Consider the following 20,272-nt stretch of genomic DNA (forward strand, 5'->3'; position numbering starts at 1 on the left):
TGTAAAAGGAGAAGTCATCTAAGACTACACATCTTGAAACATGCAAATCCTTGCATTAAGCAAAAGAAAAATAAACTTATACCGTGTTCTCACTGCAAGTGAGAAATACATGGCATTAAAATGCCGGGGACTGCAGGGACGGACCCCCGTTCTCACTGCAAGGCAAATTCCCAGGTGAAGAAGTTCTACCCGGTAATTTGCCTTTTAACACGGGGTTTATGCAGTGAGAACGGGTCAACCTGTGTCTGCATTCCAGGATCTCAAACATGTGTAAAAAGAAGGGTTTTACCAGTGTATGAGATCCAGGTATCCGACCTGTTTACACTGCTGTTAAAAGGCAGATTTCCGGGTCGACATGCTAGACCCATGAATTAGCCTGCAGTGAGAACTGGGTGTTACACAGAAATCACCAGTGCTTCCATGTAGATTACAGTAGCATTAGGGCAGTTACTAAGCAGAAAGATTGGTCTGCTCAGTATTTGCCCTGATGTCTGACCTAAGACACCTCTGTGGTGTTTTAGGTCTGTGGGTGCCTTGTATGATGAGCGGGCGGGCAACTGACATCAGCTGCCCAGCCCCTGCATCACGGGCGCATTTACATGGGAACACATGAATCGCTGGTGGGCGAGACCCCTCGTCACCACCCACACCCCACCCGCACTGATTATGAATGGGATGGCAAACAGTTTGCTGTGCCCGCTCTCAAATATCTGTACATGGGCAGAAGCTTATCATCAACTAATGTAAATAATCTAAAAGATATGTCCATATTCGCCTACTCACAGATTTATGAATTTCACAAGGACACCTGAAAAAAAATAAACGGTACTTGTTTCCTAGCACGGCCACAATCGCGGGTCATTTCTAATGGTATGCGATGTGACCGACGTGATGCCCGCGATTTCCCATTGAAATGCATTAAAAAGGTCAAAATCGCATCGGTCGCATCGCATGCGGCCAAAAAAAGCATGCGATGCAACCGACGCGATGAGCGTGATTAGACATAGGGAACAATGTAAAATGCCTCAATTGACCCAATTAAACATAGGGAACAATGTTAAATGGCCCACAGACCCCAAAAATCCCCCCTGAAGTGTGAAATGGCCCCCCAAAAAATTGTTAACGCCACCCCACGATCAACGTCAACCCGAAGCGTGGCGAGCACAGCGAGCCCACGTGGGGTGGCGGTACGCGTCCTCCGACCTTTTCATACACCTACTATCCACGTCGGCGTGGAGTTGAGAATAGAAAGTGTGGCAAGCGCAGCGAGCCACCGAGCCCGAAGCAAGGCGAGCGCAGCGAGCCCCGCGAGGGGACGCGGATACCTGTGAAGCTCGCGAGGGGACACGGATACCTGTGAAGGTATCCGCGTCCCCTCGCCACGCTTCGGGCTCGGTGGCTCGCTGCGCTCACCACACTTTCTATTCTCAACTCCACACCGACGTGGATAGTAGGGGTATGAAAAGGTCGGAGGACGCGTACCGCTGCGCTCGCCACGCTTCGGGTTCACGTTGATCGTGGGGTGGCGTTAACAATTTTTTGGGGGGCCATTTCACACTTCAGGGGGGATTTTTGAGGTCTGTGGGCCATTTAACATTGTTCACTATGTTTAATTGGGTCAATTGAGGCCTTTTACATTGTTCCCTATGTAAAATCGCGGGCATCGCGTCGGTCGCATCGCATGCGATTTTTTGCCCGCATGCGATGCGACCGACGCAATTTTTTTACCTGCGATGCCCGAGATCCAAATCGTTGTGGCCGTGCTAGGAAACAAGTACCAAATAAACCAACCTTAACACAATGGCATGAACATTGCCTAAAAAAGAAGGCAATATGGGTATCTCTCATCAGAATTTATAGATGTAGCACTGTATAAGTTAGGTGTGTGTGTGGTAATTTGTCCAACCCTGTGTTTACTATTAATGGTATACTTAATCTCAGTGTTCTTAATACAGGGGTAATGAAGAGGTAGTTTTACCTCTGATAAGTAGTGATTATATAGCACCTTCTGTGTGACAGCTTAGTTGGTGCAGGATGACATACTGTACTGCAATTGCTGACATCTTTGTCATTGAGAAGACAGCCTAAATAATGACATCCAGTCCAGCAGGTTTCTTACTGCCGCCGGGAATCTAAAGTTAGAGCCACTCCTAAAAAAGGTGTACAGAAATAGTTATAGCCTTTGTTAGAGTATCTGGGTTTATGAATAGTACCACACACAAAGGCACAAACCGCTTCCTAAATGCCAACTGACAATTAGAGGAGTTGTGGTGGTTTCCCAAATGATAAAGCTCAGTGGTAACCACACTACTAATTGTATCCTATTCATAGGACCAGTGATAGGATATTAGCAATGTAGACAATCTTCAGCAGGCAGCCCATCAACCTGCAGAGCAGTGTGGACTGGGCATGACTATTAGGGCGTTATCTTCAGGGATGGATTAGCCACGAGCCTTATAGGTAAGCATAGGCTGGCGCACCTGCAAGGCCTCCTGTCAGCCTGTGATTTTCTTTTAAAATGTGGCCCTGCGTAGAGTAGTGGCCCCAATCCCGGGATTGGCTACCCTAGTCCCAAACAAACAACCTTTGCTGATTCACTGAGCAGAGTACCAGATGCTGCAAATACTAATCTAAGGCAAGGTGCCCGTCCATGATGACATCTGTTAAAGAGGCAGGAGTGGGCAAGAAAAAGCTGCTATAGGCAGCGAAACGCGTCGGTTGTAGGCATACTGCCATTACTTTTATCACTTGCTGCCATTTCAGACATCATTTGGGTCACCAATAAGTGCTCTTGATTACAAAACGGGACATAACAGCCCCTTCAGCAACTTTCCAGCTCCACCAAGGCACGGCACCATTATCTGGAGGAAAGCCACCTCTTTAAAGACCGGCCACAGAAAGTGGATACCCACACTGCTTCAGATATTCCAATAGGACGGGAGGCCACCCCCACCACCTAACTGGAGAAGCATAACATCATACCCATATAAGCTTTTGGGCCCATAAAGCAGGACTGAGCATTTCTCTCAAATTAAGGTGACGTTACCCACAATATTTTCCCAGATGCAGCAATTTTTATTTCACATATAGCATACATAATTTATTTTATCATTAAGTATTTTATTTAATGTGTTTATGAGTTAATAAATGTACACCCTTTTATTTAATACTTTCTTCCTGTCACCAATACAGCGCAAACTATACTTTGTTTACCTTGTTTCTATATAGGGATTGACACCCCCTTTTTTTGGTTGCTGCTAGGCAAGACAGCACGTACAGGCGCCCCATCAGGAGCATTTGCACCTGATTCCCCCTTTCTAGGAGCTGATTGGCTGGCTGTTTATCACTCTCCATTTTAACACTCTTTGAAGCTGGACACATCTGGCCTCAAAGAGGTAAAATAAGTAGATAGGGTCTCTAGACATAAATGGTAAATAACAGACCCAAGATGTTTAGGTGCAATTTTATCCAAACATAGTTACTCAAATATGGTTGCGGTCCATCCATTAATACTGTTCGATACACTATCAGGGATCTAGATGGAACATCGGCAGTAAGTAGACCTGCACCAAGATCCTGACATCACTCACAATGGCAGCGCAAGAATCCTTACGGTCACCATCCTAATCATAAGTTTGCCGTGGGGGGAAGAGTTTAACTGGGGAGGGTGTTAGATGTAGGCATTAGAGGAAGGGTGAGGGTTAGGCTAGGGGGGGGGAGCTAGGATTAGACTGCGGCAAGTGGTTAGGGTTAAGCACTAAGAAGGGAGGGGGGAGTTATGGTTAGGCTCTGGGGGTCAGGGTTAGCATATGTACCAAAAAGGTGTCTTTGTATCTGGACCATCGGAATGCCACTGTTGGTCCTCTGACCACCAGCATCCCAGGTGCTTAGATCCAGATGCCATCCCCACCATCTAAAATGTATGCATCACTTCTACTAGGTGAGCGTCTTAAAGTCATCATCTTATTCATTCATTTGTAGAACATAATACACATACATTACCGTATTTTTCGGACCATAAGACGCACTTTTTCTCCCCAAAAAAGTGGGTGGAAAAGCATGTGCATCTTATGGAGCGAATACGTGGATGAGCCAGTGCAGTTTGACCGCGCCGGGACTGCTCTCTGCTGCCCGGCATCTCAGAGTGCTGGAGCAGCAAGGTCAGGTCGGCAGCAGCAGCAGGTCCCTGCAGTGTATGTGATATCAGTGGCGGGGTCCCTGCGGCGGATGGGAACTAGTAGTTCCCATCTGCTGCAGGGACCCCCCACTTATATCATGTACACCGCAGGCAGTGGCTTAGCTAGGGGCACCCGCATACCTAGGAACCGGGAAGCGGCGTCTGTGGCCTGAGACAGCAGAGAGAGAGAGCGGGCAGCTGAAGACCTGGGATTACAGATGGCCTGAAGCGCCGTACGGTACGTACAGTATCCGCTCCCAGTGATAGCCGTGTTGATATAATTATCCTGTGTTACACCAGCGTCCGAACTCTCCAGGCCATGTCTCTCCGCTCTCTCACCAGCATCCCCGCTCTCCCGGCCATGGTCACTGCCGCCGGCCGCGCTGTAGAGAGATCTATCCTGCAATTCACTGCCGTATCTCGCAAGCTCTAGTACCTGCCTGCTGCTGGTGATATCAGCTAGCGAATATAAACATTGCATTGCTGCATTGCGTGTCATGTACTCCTGATAGGAGGGGGACAGCCTGCTGCCAGTCACATGTCCTGCCCACACGCTTATTTATATAATGCAGCACTGTTGGCATAGTGGCTAGTATTGCTACCTCCACGCCTTAGAGGTCGCTGATTCAATTCTTGACCCAGAGGGGAATTCAATTGTGGGTGAATAGGCTTCACCCTGCTGAATTGGTGTGACCCCTTAAGAACCTCACGTGGTGGGATCCTACGTAAGTGTTCCCTACCCCATGTATGATAATCTGCTGACTTCTATTAGCCACATGAGTGTCCATGTTACAGAGCAATAGGGCATAATATGTGAAGTTTGTGAATTGCTAATCCTATATTAGCTGTGAAGCACTTTGGTTACACTATTTGGTTCAGAATATTTTTTTTCCTTTTTTCCTCCTCTAAAACTAGGTGCGTCTTATGGTCAGGTGCGTCTTATAGAGCGAAAAATACGGTATCTTCTTTTTCCCAGCATTTAGCTTATAACTATAATTAACCAGCAGTATTCCACAAACTACTTTACCTACCCATATCTCCTCCCCCCCCCCCCCCCCCCCATATGTCAGCATGACTATCAAAAGCAACCTCTAGTACAGAAGATGATCATAGGATTTATTTTGGCACCAGTCTCAAACTCTTTATGCTATATTTACGTTGTGGGATTTCCCACAAAATCAAATATACTTACTATAATCAAAATATACAGTGCTATTTTTAACAATAAAATGTATACATGTGTTACTATTTGCAGAACACTTTTTGAACTTTTCTATATAGAAAACCAAAATGTATATACCACATAATGGCTAGCTGGCCAAAAGAAACATGATCAGTTTTAAAGAGGTTTCCCTAGAAAGGCTTGCACCCACCTTTCCCTTACTAATTATCCAACTATATAGTAGAATTTATTTTTTGTTTTGTATAAGATGTAAAGGTCATTTGTTTATTAGAATCCAGTTGGAAATTAATAGTGGCATATTAAAAATGCAAAAAAAGACAGTAGACCAATGAACTTGACATAAAGAGGGCTGCAAGCGTCACCTAGGCAGTACCAAACTTGACGTGCTTTGATTCAACTGTTCAGAAGCCATGTCCCTGGAAATTGCTTTTAAGATGTTGGCATCTATGATGCATAAATGATAAGTAAGTGAGGACAAGAGCTGTCCTAATTTTATAACATTCTCCAGGAGAAACATGCAGTCCCTATATAACCCATTGTAACACTCTACAATGTAGTGAAATTCAAGCCATCTCTCCCGCATGCCTACCCAAAGTTAGAATATTTTTCTTTAAAAAATAAATAAATAAAAAAAATTAGATAGAGAGATAGATAGATAGATAGATAGATAGATAGATAGATAGATAGATAGAGCTGGCTTTGGATCCACAGCAGTGGAATAACGAGGCGGCACTCTCCGGATTTGGTGCAAAATACCTTGCATTAAATCGTAAACAGCAGATAAAGGTGCAAAATCAGGTCATGGATGTCATGGTGTTCAATGCTGGGGGGAGAGCTGTGACAGTGAGCAGGGCTAGTATTCAACTGACCCCCTGCAATCGCTGTTTCCCCTTGCTCCGTTTTTAGAGTGAGGGGGAAACGGCATTTGTGGCCGCTAAAACAGAGAGACTCTGCAGGGAGCCTGCTGCATTTAGCCGCGAGCCTCGCTGTTTGGGGGAATCATCGCCCTCCTCCAACAGCGAGGATTCACCTGGAACATTGAATAGGGTGAGCGGCCAGTGCGGGGGTTAAACAGTGAGGATCGCTTGTATTCTGCAATCCCTGCCGTTTAACCCCCTCGCCGGCCGCATAGAATACACCCCTTACTGTGAGAAGTATTTAAGTTAAATGGTTATAAAAATATAATTGAAACTCTCAATATTTATACAATTTGTTTAGGAACCTTAAAATAGTGTTCATTCTAGCACCCGCTATCTTTGAAAACCCATGCAGTTCCTGTTCCCTGCCTGGATTTCTCTGTCTGCTGTTTTGTTTCTAGCACAGGTCTGGTTTGCATATCAATGATTATATACAGACCACACTGTGCTAGAAGCACTATTAAAAGGAAGGCATACATGCAGGACAGCAATGACTGCTAGCTGTAAATTTGGATTACAAATTTAAAAGGCTGAAAAAAAAGTCTAATTTTTGGTTTATTAAAAACAGGATATCTGGGACAAGTATCCAGAATTATGTGTTATCGCAGCACTGAGGGCTGCTTATCAGGGATTATGCTTTGTGTGCATAATCCCTGATAAATGCTGGCTGTTGGGGCTAATTGGAAAGCCCCCAGTGACTCCATTAGCTGATGTTATTTACCATGGTTACTTAGATACCGGCCACAAAACCACAACTGTACAGTGAATATATTTGAGACACTGCAATCAGCAAATTTATTATAACAAAATTGAAAGTCAGTTTGAATGCCTCCAGTATCTCTATTGCAGAGGAAGATAAACTGTACAGTTCATGTTGCCTATTGAGGCATCAAAATTGCACAGGAAAATTTGGATAATTCTGTGAAAGGCCATCTTACATCTCTGAAGAAACTAATTTATATCTCCGAAATAGGTATACATGGCTAAGGTCAACAGGGTTAAAAGGTCAACACAAGTATTAGGTCGACAGTCCAATGGTTGACATGAGTCTTGTTTTTTGAGCCGACATGTGCAGACAGGCGGTATTTTATGCCCTACCATTCACTGGGGCATGGAGGGAGAATAGCCGAGAGTAGCGAGGCACCATGCCCGAAGCACGGCAAGCACAGCTAGTCACATGAGGACCAACAGTTCACTTTGACGGTGTCCATGTCGACATTTGAGACAAAAAAAAACATTAAAAAAAACTATTGACCGTCTACCTATCCATTGTTGACCTAATGCTTGTGTCAACCCTGTCGACCAATTTCATATGTTGACCTTCTGTGGTCGATCCAATGGATATCGACTAAATATGGGTCAACACAATAACCTATACCGGGTGCAAGGATGGGTTATATGGAACACTTGTAATGCTCTCTCCCCTATTTCCTGACTTGAAGGAATCCATGGGTCTTAATGTCTACATCACAATTCTTGGTACTACATCACCACCAAGCCCTGTCCTCTCCAGCATCTGAGCAACAGTAGTTTAGGGTAGATATCCCTCCTACTTGAACCTCTGCAATGCCTAGAACAAACCACGCTCATCCTTAGCAATGAAAACGTAAAGGCATGAAGAGCATTCGTCATAAGAGGTTAGATAAACGTGTACAGCTTTGAAGTGGTGTTCCTGCTATGCACAGTATTTGTGACAGACGGATTACATCCAAAATCATTAGCCCAGTCTTATGTTTTCGTTACCTTCAGATCACCCGCTTTTTTGTCTCTGTTATGACTGAATACACCAATTTAATCAATGAAGTACTATTATAGTGTTCATTCTAGCACACTGCATCTTCCAAAACCCCTGCTGTTCCTCTTCCTTGTCTAAGGTGTCGCTCTCTGGTGTGGTGCTTCTATCAGTGTGGTCTGTACTTCAGCAATGATATGCAGACCAGACCCCTGCTAGAGGCATCACAGGGGAGAGGGAGAGAGACCCCTGGCAGGAAGGAGGAACTGCACAAACTTTAAAAGATGCAGGGTGTTGCACATCATTTTTTGACTTGCAATATGCGATGCGTGGGGGTTTTTCAAGGTTTTTTGGAGCGGACTTGTGCCGACAGGAGGTATTTAATACCATCTTCTATAGTGTTCGTTCTAGCACCTGCTATCTTTGAAAACCCATGCAGTTCCTCTTCCCTGTCTGGGGTGTCGCCGTCTGCTGTAGTGCTTCTAGCACAGGTCTGGTTTGCATATCAGTGCTGATATACAGAGCACACTGTGCTAGAAGCACTACAGCAGACAGCGACACCCCACGGGTGCTAGAATGAACACTATACTACGGCGTGGCGGGAGAATATAATAGTGTGCCAAGCACAGCTACTGTAGGCACCATACCGCAAGCATTGCAAGCTCAGCCAGCCATGCGAGGGCACATGATACACTTAGATGGTGGCCCAGCTGACCATGTTGACATTTATGACAAAAAAATAAAATAAAATTGATCTTTTGACTGTTCCCATTGACAACCTAAAGCTTGTGTCGACCGACCTTCCGACCATTATCGTGTCAGATTATTTCAGGTGTTGACCTAAGCCTTGTCGACCTTCACTGAGTGGACCCTATGACCCATACCCGTATGGACACCTTTAGAAAGGCTATGCAGCTGAATATGCAAAGCTGAATATATTCAGCTGTACAGTGAACCTGCACGGTCAGAGAGGATTCTGGGTAACGGACATAAAAGGCCAAACTACAGTACATAAGTTTTTTTTACACATATGTAAGTAGAACATCAGTAAACTGCTTCTGGGTTAAAATATCTACAATGTCTAGATAGAAAGTCAATAGGTTTTTAACCAAAACGTCAACAGGCACATGTTTGACCGTGCTAAAATATAGGTGCAAGCAAGTAGTCAACAATCAAATGGTGTCCGTTTCGACTAGGGTGGCCAATCTAAATTTTGGATTTGGCCTCTAAAACGCTGGGATTTCAATCCCGGGATTGGAGTTTCCAATCCCGGGATTTCGGCAGCTCTGAGCAGCGTGACAAGGTCACAGGTCATGCTATGCAGGCTGCACAGCGTGCTGCCTGTCCTCCCAACGTGACTGCATTACCTGGCTTCCGGACACCCATCTTCACTGCGTGGCCGCCCTCACGCCCACCAGCTCCTGGCTTCACCCGCCCGGCTACAAAACGCCCGCCCAGCTTCACCTCACCGCACATGTAAGTTAATATGCGGGGTGGCCACAGAGGGTTTTTCTTATTAGGGAAACCAATCCCGGGGATTGGGCATTTTTCAATCCCGGATTTCCGGGATTGAAAAAATGCCCCGGGATTGGCATCCCTAGTTTCGACATTAGAGCACGTGGACCCTCAATTAGTATAGTGCAATAACACGTTTAGTAAAGCATGAAAAAAACAATGGAAAAGCTAATGATGACCTTATTGTGTTTGGACATTTTGCTTGTGTTGACCTTTTGTAGTGTCTATCTTGTGTATGTCCACCTACTGACTGTATCTAAAAACTGTAGAACTATCAACCGGAAACTCATACTCAGTAAGCCTTACTGCAACATATGGGTCTAGTTATTGTGAGGTGCATTGCTGGTCATGTACTGAGGGGCCTTGTTACTTGTGTGAAACCAGGTGCTGATCATCCACTGTGAAACTAGACAGTGAAGGGTTGTATTGAATAGTGAATTCTCCAAAGCAGCTATGCAGTACTATTTTTTTTCCTGAAATAGAGCATGTGAAAGAATACTGATAATGTCCCCTGACACTGGCCACTATTCAGAATCCTTGCATACAGTACAGCCCTCAATGCAAAGCAAGCCATTATGGCATTATGCCAATAACCGACATTTCAGTAAATTGAAATCTTAAAAATATCACTAATATTGTCAAGAGGGCAGAAGGTGTAATCAGAAAATCTTTGGACAGCTTATGGTGATTAATTACAATATAGACTATGGGGGAAATCTATCAAATCTCGGAGAGAGATGGTAGAGAAGATGTCCAAAGTAGACAATCAACTTCTGTCATTTATTTAGCACAGTCTATGAAATAACAGATGCTGATTGGATACTAAGGGCAACATCTCCATTTTATCTCTCTCTCAAAAGGTTTGACAATTCTTCCTCAAAGTATTAAAATTTTGGGTGTATGGGTATATTATAAAGGCCTGGATAGAAAAGCCTTGTGAAACCCGCTGCACAGGGTGATCAATTTTCCAGGATTTTGCCCCAAAATTGCTGGGTTTTCAATCCGGGGATTAGACTGCGCATGGGCAGTGTGACGGTCAGAGGTCACACTGCGCAGGCCGTACACCCCTGTCAGCTCTGATGCTGCCCGCCAGCTCTCAGTGGCACCGCTGACAATTGCCCGATCCCGGACGCATCGCAAGTAAGTAAATGTGCGGGTGGCTGGTGTGTGTGTCTGGATGAAGGCGGATTTTTTTATTTATTTGGGGGAGGCCAATCCTTGGATCGAGCATTTTTCAATCCCAAATGCCGGGATTGAAAAAAAATTGTCATCCCTACCGCTGCACAAAGTAGAAAATGGCATTCAATGTGCATGGTATCTTTTATTGTAACATGGCTTAATATTCTGAACATTAAATCCAAAATGGAGAAGGCTGCTGGACAGTGTGGAATGGGCATAACCGCTAGTAGCACAGGATCCAGACTATGGGTCAACATAAATTAGGTTGATAGTCAATAGGTCAAAAACTATTGGTTGGCATGTACAATAGTTCGACAAAAGCAAAAAGGTCAACATGGTAAAAAGAACATGTAATATGGGGAAAGTAAACATTTCTGTAGTATTTATGTTTAAACAATTAGACTTTGGTTTGGCAATTGATCTTTATGGTTAATTAGCCACTGAAAGGAATTCTAAGCTGCTGTGGGAGAGTTCAACATTTTCTGACTTTTGAAACAATATGGCTGAATATGGCCCAACCCCAATCAGCTTACATATGCATTCTGTCACTCTATAGATTACTCTAGAATGAGGTGTCTAGTCTTAATGATTCTTCAGAAACACAAATTCCACGTCATAGTCATCCAAAAAAAAAAAAAGGATAGATAAAATGAACCACATTATCCATACTCTGTTGTCATTGTGTCACAAAGAGCTGCAGCTCACAACTACTAGTCCAGGGGTGTCAAACACAAGGCCCGTGGGCCAAATCTGGCCCGCCAGACCTCTTCATGTGGCCTGCGCAGCTGCCACCAGCCTTCACCTTTTATTCTTGATTTTTTTTTTTAAACAAGAAAGCCGCCTCTTCAGCGCATGCGCGGCAGCCTACAAGCCAGAGAACGACTGCCCTCTAGCGCAGTGCCGCCGGTCGTCAACCCCTCCTCCGCTCCCACCTGCTGTATAGGAGCCAGAGAGAGGAAAGAGCAGGTCGGTCGTGGTGAATGGTGCTGCTGCGCGCTCCAGGTCACTTACTGCTGAGTGTGCACTGCACAGTGACCGGGAGCACGCTGCCCCCCACTCCTGGATAGATAGCGCGAGGAGCGCTACTCACAGGAGGGAGGGGGAAATGCGCCTGTGTGAGAGCGCAGCTGTGTCCTTGGTGGTGGAGCAGCTCAGACTGGAGTGGATGCATCAGAGCGAGTAAGTGTCAAACTCTCTGCGTGTGTGTGTGTGTGTGTGTGCACGCGCGCACTGGCACATTGAAGCCCATCATTAATTGCTGTGTCCCATGATAATAAGCAGGACATATGCCCTAAGACTGAGTGCTGCTCCCCTGTGCAGGCAGTGTGTGCCCTAATGCACTGCAGTTCACAGCAATAGCAGGAGGGAAATGCTACTGCTGAGTTACAGTGGTATTATTTGGGACATACTTGTATGAAGGACACTACTATGATAATAAAGAGTGGACACAGTCCTACAGATACAACCGGCCCTTTGAGGGTGACCAAACTGCTGATGCGGCCCCCAATGAATTTGAGTTTGACACCCCTGTACTAGACGCACACAAACGTTCATAGTTCCATTGTAGCTTTTTTTTTTTTTTTTTTAAATTAAGAAAACACACAAACTGTAAGAGAACAAGTAATCTGACTAGCAGAAATGCAATACTTCTGCTTTAATATCATCATGCCTGGAACAATGTTGCCTTTATTAGATCATTATAATGAACGATTGCCCCGGGCAAAGTAGCAAAATTGTAAAGTTTAGCAAGATTCAACTTGGCAGAATTCCCAGATCAATCACCATAGCAACTCCTGCTTAGCAAAAATATACATTGTATGAAGTACATTCACACTACAGGTGGAGTCCATTCTAGCAGCTGCCCATTTTCTATGATTCGGTCGTGGTAATGCAGTGTCACACACACATACTACATGGTTGCCTACCTGACCCTCTCCTTCAGGGAGAAAATGCTCTGTTCCTGGGCTTCCCTGGTAATGTAGGATTGCCATCACCTGTGGGGAGCTAGGTAATTGATAAGAAAGGTGTTTCACCACAGGTGCTGGTAATCCTACATTACCAGGGAAGTCCAGGAGCAGAGCATTTTCTCCCTGAAGTAGAGGGTCAGGTAGGCAACCCTGACATACTGTACACTATATATAATATATTATACTACATAGCTCGAAATAGCTAGAGCCCGGTGGTCAGCTACAGACAGCAGAATTTTCCTGGGACTCTTCTGTTCCTGTCACAGACCCAGGAGAAGCCAGATGAGGTGGGAGAGCAGGGAGGAGGACCAATCACCATACTGAAGCTCACACCCCTCCTCTGCCGCCATTGAAAGAAGATTGGTGGGAAATCCCGGCTGTGTTACAGAACTGGCAATCTGGCAGAGCCCAGGGGAGAATGGCTGTATGTACAAGCCCCATGGCTCCAGTTAGGGTGGGGGGGAAGCTCATCAGAATTAACTGATTTTTAGGTGGAAATGCGGCTTTAAATATGTAAAGAAAGCTGCAACTATGCACACAATGCTCTGTTAACTTGTTAAGTGATTAATTATAGATCAGTGGCTATTTGAATGAATAATTGATAGACAGTATTCATTTATTTTTCATCTGACCATGTAATTGCACAGATGAAACTTAACGTCAACTTTGTTTCCCTTTGCTTACCATGGCCATGTTATTTTGTGTGGTTACAATAGTAATGGAGACTTCCTATGGCACCATTTCTGCCAGTGAGCAGATAATGGATAGAGCATGTCATATACACAAAAGTGCCGGCAACTTACATTTCTGCTGCTCATCGGTATATCACAATTCTTCATCTCAAAGGATTCCTCTTCTTCCTCCTTCTCCCCATAGTCCCTGCCCAGGAGGGTGAACCCATGCCTGCAGCAAACCCACCACCAAAACCCCTGTAAAGGCATTCAGAAGGGCCCCCCAGCCTTCTCCCCACGTTGTCCTCTGGCTTCAGGTGGTCATATCTGCGAACTGTCACCGCGAACAGGAAAATATATATAGATGGAGACTGTGCAGGATGTGGGGCCAGCAGATGCAGGGCTGCCAAGGGCGGAAAGACGCGATCCAAACTAAACAAAAGATGAGCTACAGTAGAGATCCCGGCGCTGGTCACTCCGGCGTGTGTGTGTGCGAGAGCAGAGAGGGGTGTCCTACATCAGCTGCATTATAATCCACACAGAGCTGCGAGGTGTGACGGTGACAGATCCCATGCAGTGCGCTCCTGCAGCTGCTTAGCGCATGGTGCTGGAGACAATGTAGGCATCAGGCCGGTAGCAGGCAGCGCAGGATGAACCGCTGTCATTTATCATCACCAGCAGCAATCAGCCTGACATTGGTGATGTGCTGCCCCAGCCTGACAGTCAGCAGCCCGGCAATGTCCTGTGCAGTGCAGCCGCTGATCACAGTGCTGCTGGCGCTAATCTGATACTCCCAGGCGGGATCAGGCACATCTGGAATAGGGCAGGCCAGGGCAGTCACACCGGGGCGCCTCCAGATGCGGCTAGCTGATGGCAGATAGAGCACAGGAGAACATATACCAGGCGCACGTCACAACTGAAGTTTCTTATGCGAACAGCATGACCTCCATTACGCCCAGCAGCGGCAGTATACACGCTCGAACGAATGACTAATGTGGTACGGCAAAACGGAACTAAAGACTCGGCGAGAGGAGAGAGCAGCCGTTCCGCCTGCTACAGCCACTTCCTGATGTACTACAAGGAGAGAGAAGGGAGAATAGGAGGGAGGCTGCAGAGGGCGGAGAAGACCAGCCAGGAGGCAGCTCCTCTTCTCCCATGCTATAGAGACAGAGCTGACTGCTAACACTCCTTGCCATGTGGAGGGGGATGGGATCAGGGATAAACCAATGAGAGACAGGCCGTGGCAGTCGGCAACCAATATGAATGCGGGGGGGTGTCAGCCGTCTGTGGCTGTGCAGCGCCTGCCGCTCTCACTGCTGCTTGTTATATATCATGTGCAATACATCTGGCAGCAGCAGAGCATAGGGTGTGATGCTGCGGCTGCAGACTGGTGCTGCATCGATTGTAATGTAATGAAATCCTCTACCCTCTGGGTACTTGTGTCTACCATCGTTTCTGCCATCTCTCTAAAATAAGAAAACAAAGTGAGATGCTTTGATGAGTTTAAATATCAGAAGTTAACTTATTTTGGTACTTCCTTATTTTTGCGGTCACAACTTACGCTACGGAACTTACGCAGGAATCTTTGAGCACCGCTACCCTGGGTCCACGCCACCCTCCTGTGTCCACACCACCATCTATTACCTTTACTATAGTTGTGGCGAGTCCGAAGTGTGGCAAAGCCCGCAAGGGGACGATGATGCTATTCTGAAAGCGGCTAACGTAACTGGCGTAAGCTTTAGCCGCAAAGATGAGGAAGTACCCTTATTTCTGTATCTAATGTACTGTAAGCTAAACATAAGTGAATATATATATATATATAGTATATATAGTGTACACTTACCCCCCACTGCGGAAGGAGTCCAAATCGGCACACGAGTAGTAAAGAAAAAAGATGTGGTTTATTCCATAAGTACAAGAGTTCTAACAGCGGTCCCGACAGCTGTTTCAACTGGGTCCTACCAGTCTTCATCAGGGGCGGGTAGTAATGACAGTAAATACAATTTCTGTCATAGCTTTTATATACCTTGTACAACATAATATGTAAAGAGCTGTTACATACACAAGAGAGAATTGTGACTTATTTATACTGTTACATAATAAAGATGCATTCACAGAGGCGTAACTAGATTGCTGCGGGCCCCATAGCAAAGTTATGAAAGCCCCCCCCCCCCCCCATCATCACTAAAATGCCTCTTGGGGGGGGGGGGGGTGAAGGACAGGGGTGTCGGGGAAAGAGGAAAATAAAGAAAGGGCTTCAAAGGGGGGGGGGGGGTGAAGGACAGGGGTGTTGGGGAAAGAGAGGAAAATAAAGAAAGGGCTTCAAAGAAATAGAGGAGCATGAGAGAGGGTGTCAGAGAGATGGAGGAGTGAGAGAGTGAGCAAGGACAGACAGACAACGCGTGTGCAGGGCCTGGGCGGACGTGGGACAAGAATGGACAGGAGAGGGCATGAGCAGACTGGAGGAGGTTAAAGAAGTGAGTTATACAACCATTAAGGGCATTTCTCACCTTTTGTCCTTGTATCCCCTATGGGCGGCAGCGCGCCGCATCCGTCTTCTGTCTTGTCACTGTCAGCTCCTCTCTCTCAATGCAGCAGGAGAGGAGACAGAGCTCTCCAGCAGCCACCCAATCAGTGCACCACTGGCCGGGAGTGTCACAGAGAGCCTCCGCTGTCTGGAGGGGAAGAGGGCGTCGCAGGACGCACATCTCCGCGTCTAGGACAGGGCGGGGGGAGAGGACGGCACAGTAGGACGCAGATCTTGGATCTCCACCATTTGGGGCCCGGGGAACGCTGCTGTGGGTGCCGCCGCTGTCCTCTTCTGCATTGTCATAGAAGAGCAGAGCAATTGGGTGCAGGGGGAGCAGCGGGCCCTACAGACAGCCCGGGCCCCATAGCAGCTGCACCCCCTGCACCCTCGGTAGTTACGCCACTGTGCATTCATATTAACTTTTTAATAAAACAGCAATCTTATTTCTGTCTCCGTGAAAATGGAAATAAGTAATGTGAATAGAACAACAGGTACAATAATGATTTACAATTTCAACATTCTATAATAGTAGCAGAACTCATATGCCATATGTGTAATGCTGTGTTCACACTGCCAGTGTGAACAACACAGCTTTTAACCTGCATTTTAATGCCTGGGACTGCAGCGCCAGACCCCGTCCTCACTGCTAAGGCAAATTCTATCTCACTGCTAAGCAGGGCCGGACTGGGACCAGAAATCAGCCCTGGCATTTAGAGCACACAGGCCCACCTGCAGCAAAAAAACCTGTGTTAAAAGGCAAATTACCGAGTCGACTTGCTAGACCCGGGAATTTGCCTAGCAGTGAAAATGGGGTATAAACTAAGATTTCTTTTAGCTGTCTGCCAGTGCTTCATACATACAGATGCTTCATATATAACTTAAAAAAATCCCCAGTATTGTACTTTTCTCACATTGTTGTAGAGATAATGCAATTAAGACGATCATCAATTGTTTTGCAGACTTAATAGGATGACGTTCTTAATAAGTCAGAAAATAGAATTTTCCAGCCCACCCTATATAGCACACTAATTGCTACACATCTTTCAAAGCAATCATTTACTTTCAAGTCTGGATTACCCTCCTACACACTGATGGGACCCCAGAGACAGGCTGGGATCAACAATAGAATTTTTATGGGAATTCCTCAATCCCAGCTAAGGCCCTGCTGGTTTTGAGATGTGGAAATAAGGCTAACCACTGTAAAGAGACCACAGATACCTCAATATCTGGCCGAGGTCATTTCATGTGAATGCACTCGGTCACAGCTGGCAGACTTTAGCATGTATATTTCAGCATCACACATAAATATGTGATTCTTCATGAGAAGTCTATGAAGAGAACTAACTAAATGTTCTCATAAACTGCAATTAACCACAAGAGCAATGCTCAGAAAAGTCCCTGGATGAAGTAGGCAAAACAAGCCATTACAAAGAAACCATTTAAAAAAATAAATGTCCTAAAGCTGTCAACATTAACCAAACAACCAGATTAGTGAGCAATTGTCCTGTGCTTGGCCATGTGCCTTTATTGTAGTTGATCAGAGGTTGTGCAAAATTGCATGGTTCACCGCCTGCAGTTCCTTGTTGAACCTTGGATCCAGTGGCGTAAGTTTATAACAGATGCCCGCAGGCAAAAGTGTGATGTAGCGCCCCCCCCCAAAAAAAGAAAAACCTTGCTTTCTTAACACTATTGGTTAGCCATCCTATAATGCAGACACACCCACAGAGGCACATGCACAAACACATATACACACAGCCACATAGGAACACACATATACACAGCCACATACATATACACACAGCCACATACATAGAGCCACATGTATACACACTGCCACATACATCACATGTATACACAGCCACATACAGAGAGCCACATGTATACACACTGCCACATACATCACATGTATACACAGCCACATACAGAGAGCCACATGTATACACACTGCCACATACATCACATGTATACACAGTAGCTACAGTGCATATGCACACATACACACACAATTATACACTTCCACATACACACAAACACATGTATACACACAGCTACATATGAACATATACCAACATGTATACACACAGCAACATACACATATGTATACACACAACCACACACACATATGTATACACACAACCACACACACATATGTATACAAACAGCCATAGGCGTGCGCACAGGGGGTGCCAGGGGTGCACAGGCACCTCCTAATGACCGGCACACCCCGCACAATTGCAGCACCTCCTAATGACCGTCAGCAACAGTGCCCCCTCCCCCGACTGGCTAGCAGTACCTGCGCTGGCCTGGCTGCAGTGGCTGAGCTCCTTCAGCACAAGGTTTTTTTTAAAAAAAGGGGCGTGGCCACAGAGGTCCGTGATTAGACCACGCCCCTGACATCCTGTGCTTGGGTGGAGATGGAGACAGACTAGTGAAGCTGCAGCCTACCTAGTGAACTGTGGCAGGCTGGCTCCTGGCTGAAGCCTGCAGGTAATGTGTGCATGCAGAGACTGGGGTACCAGTGAGTAAGTGTGTGTGTGTGACATATACTGTGAGGTGAGAATGCAGTGAGGAGAACAAGGGGCCTGATTCAGGATCGCTCACTAAGTAGCAATCTTTTGCTGCTTAGCAAGTGGAACACCGCCTGCCGAACCCCTGTATAATGTGAATAGGGTCAGTTTGTGCTGTGTGAATATGGGTCACTACGAACTGTGTAATGGGAGCGCCCAGTAGGCGTGATGAACACGCCCCTCCAATGGTGCACCCCCTAAGGAAATGGGCTGCGCACGCCTATGCAAACAGCTACACACACATATGTATACACACAGCCACACACACACATGTATACACACAGCCACACACACACACACACACATATGTATACACACAGCCACACACACACACATGTATACACACAGCCACACATGCACATACACCCACTACACACCTATGTAAACACACAGCAACATGTGCACAGCCCATGCCCATATATGCACACATAGCAAAAAATGCACATACAGTAAACATAACCCTATATAAATATACACACAATACACATAGTTTAATAAACACTACAACTGCCCCCTCTCACCTGTAAATGAGGCTTCCCTTCCATAGCATGAGCCAGAAGATCGGTGGAGGTGGAGAGCTGGACAGGCTGCAGGGCTGTCAGGACGGAGGAGACAGGGGCTCTGCGTGTGACAGGAAGTCCAGTCTCTCTTCCTCTCACTGAGCTCCTGGAGCAGCGCTGCTAATCACTGCAGCGCTGCTCTCTCATACAACATTCTGACTGAGTGGCGCGCAGGGGCTGGAGTTCAGAGGCAATGGATGTCAGGCCGGGTGTCCCCTTCAAATGTGGCGCCCGGCGGCAAATGACTCCATTGCCTCCGGGACTTCCGCCACTGCTTGGATCCCTAATGCTTCATACACATGGGGCGATTGTAGCCCTATTTCTAAGCGATCTGACTAGATCGCTTAGAAATTAAGCACGGATTGCTCCATATGTATGCACCCCAGTGACAGTGACGGGATGCAGTTAATATCCCGGCGGTCGGGATCCCGGCGTTCAGAATCCCGACGCCGGAATCCCGACCGCCGAAATCCCGACCGCCGAAATGCCGACACATTCTCCCTCCTGGGGTGTCCACGACACCCCTGGAGGGAGAATAAATTAGTGTGTACAGATTGGGTACAAGATCCCACACTTGGAGTGAAGAACCAGAGGTCCACCTCTGGTTCTTCACTCCAAGTGTGGGATCTTGTACCCAGATTGGACTTATTTGCTGGTGTACTACCACCCACGGATTTACCTGTCTCACTCATCCTCCCCACCACCCCACCCTCTCCATTGTGTTTGGTGGCTACGGTTTCTCCTGGATCACTCAGCGGCACAATTCCAGCGTGCCAAAAAAGGAGGACATTGTCTAACCAACCGATACCACCTCTTCAATTCGTCCCAGTCGTGTTTGGCAGACACCGCTTATTGAAAATCATCGGGGTAATTCACCCCCTCCCCTTCAATTACCATCAGCATCCATAAGGGGCATCTCCTCAAGCGGAAGCCGACCGACAGCATCTTTTCACCACTATATACCACGGTGAGGATTCCAACAATCACCTGTGGTCACATTTGGACATCCAGACCTTCCACCAAATGGTAAAGTGCACTTACCTGTGATTATTTGCCTCCCCTTTCCAAAATTCAATTTATTTATTTCACTCCTTGTCCAAACTGGACTTATACCGTCACGCCCACCCTTGCTTGTGATGTGAAGAACCGGCTCGTATGGTACCTTTATTGTTTTTATATTGTCAATTTGTACTGTACCTTATTATATGTTCATTTTTTAACGAGTAAAAAAATTACATTGTACCTTTAGTGTGTGTCACCCTTTCTTAGCGCTG

The 20,272-nt window shown here is 46.3% G+C and overlaps 1 protein-coding gene across 2 annotated transcripts in view; it reads right to left on the reverse strand.

The window, feature by feature from the left end:
* Positions 1–14,511, reverse strand: part of PLEKHH3 (pleckstrin homology, MyTH4 and FERM domain containing H3) — an 80,075-nt gene extending 65,564 nt beyond the window's left edge. The window contains exon 1 of one of the 2 annotated variants that reach the window (XM_083147513.1): positions 13,474–14,511. In XM_083147513.1, the coding sequence (XP_083003639.1) occupies positions 13,474–13,611 (138 nt within the window). In that variant the 5' untranslated portion in view covers positions 13,612–14,511. The remainder of the gene's footprint in view (positions 1–13,473) is intronic. The other variant, XM_083147512.1, reaches the window with a different exon arrangement.
* Positions 14,512–20,272: the final 5,761 nt, after the last annotated feature.

This window comes from Crinia signifera, chromosome 6 (assembly GCF_055691185.1).
Source record: "Crinia signifera chromosome 6, ASM5569118v1, whole genome shotgun sequence".
NCBI classification, from domain to species: Eukaryota; Metazoa; Chordata; class Amphibia; order Anura; family Myobatrachidae; genus Crinia; species Crinia signifera.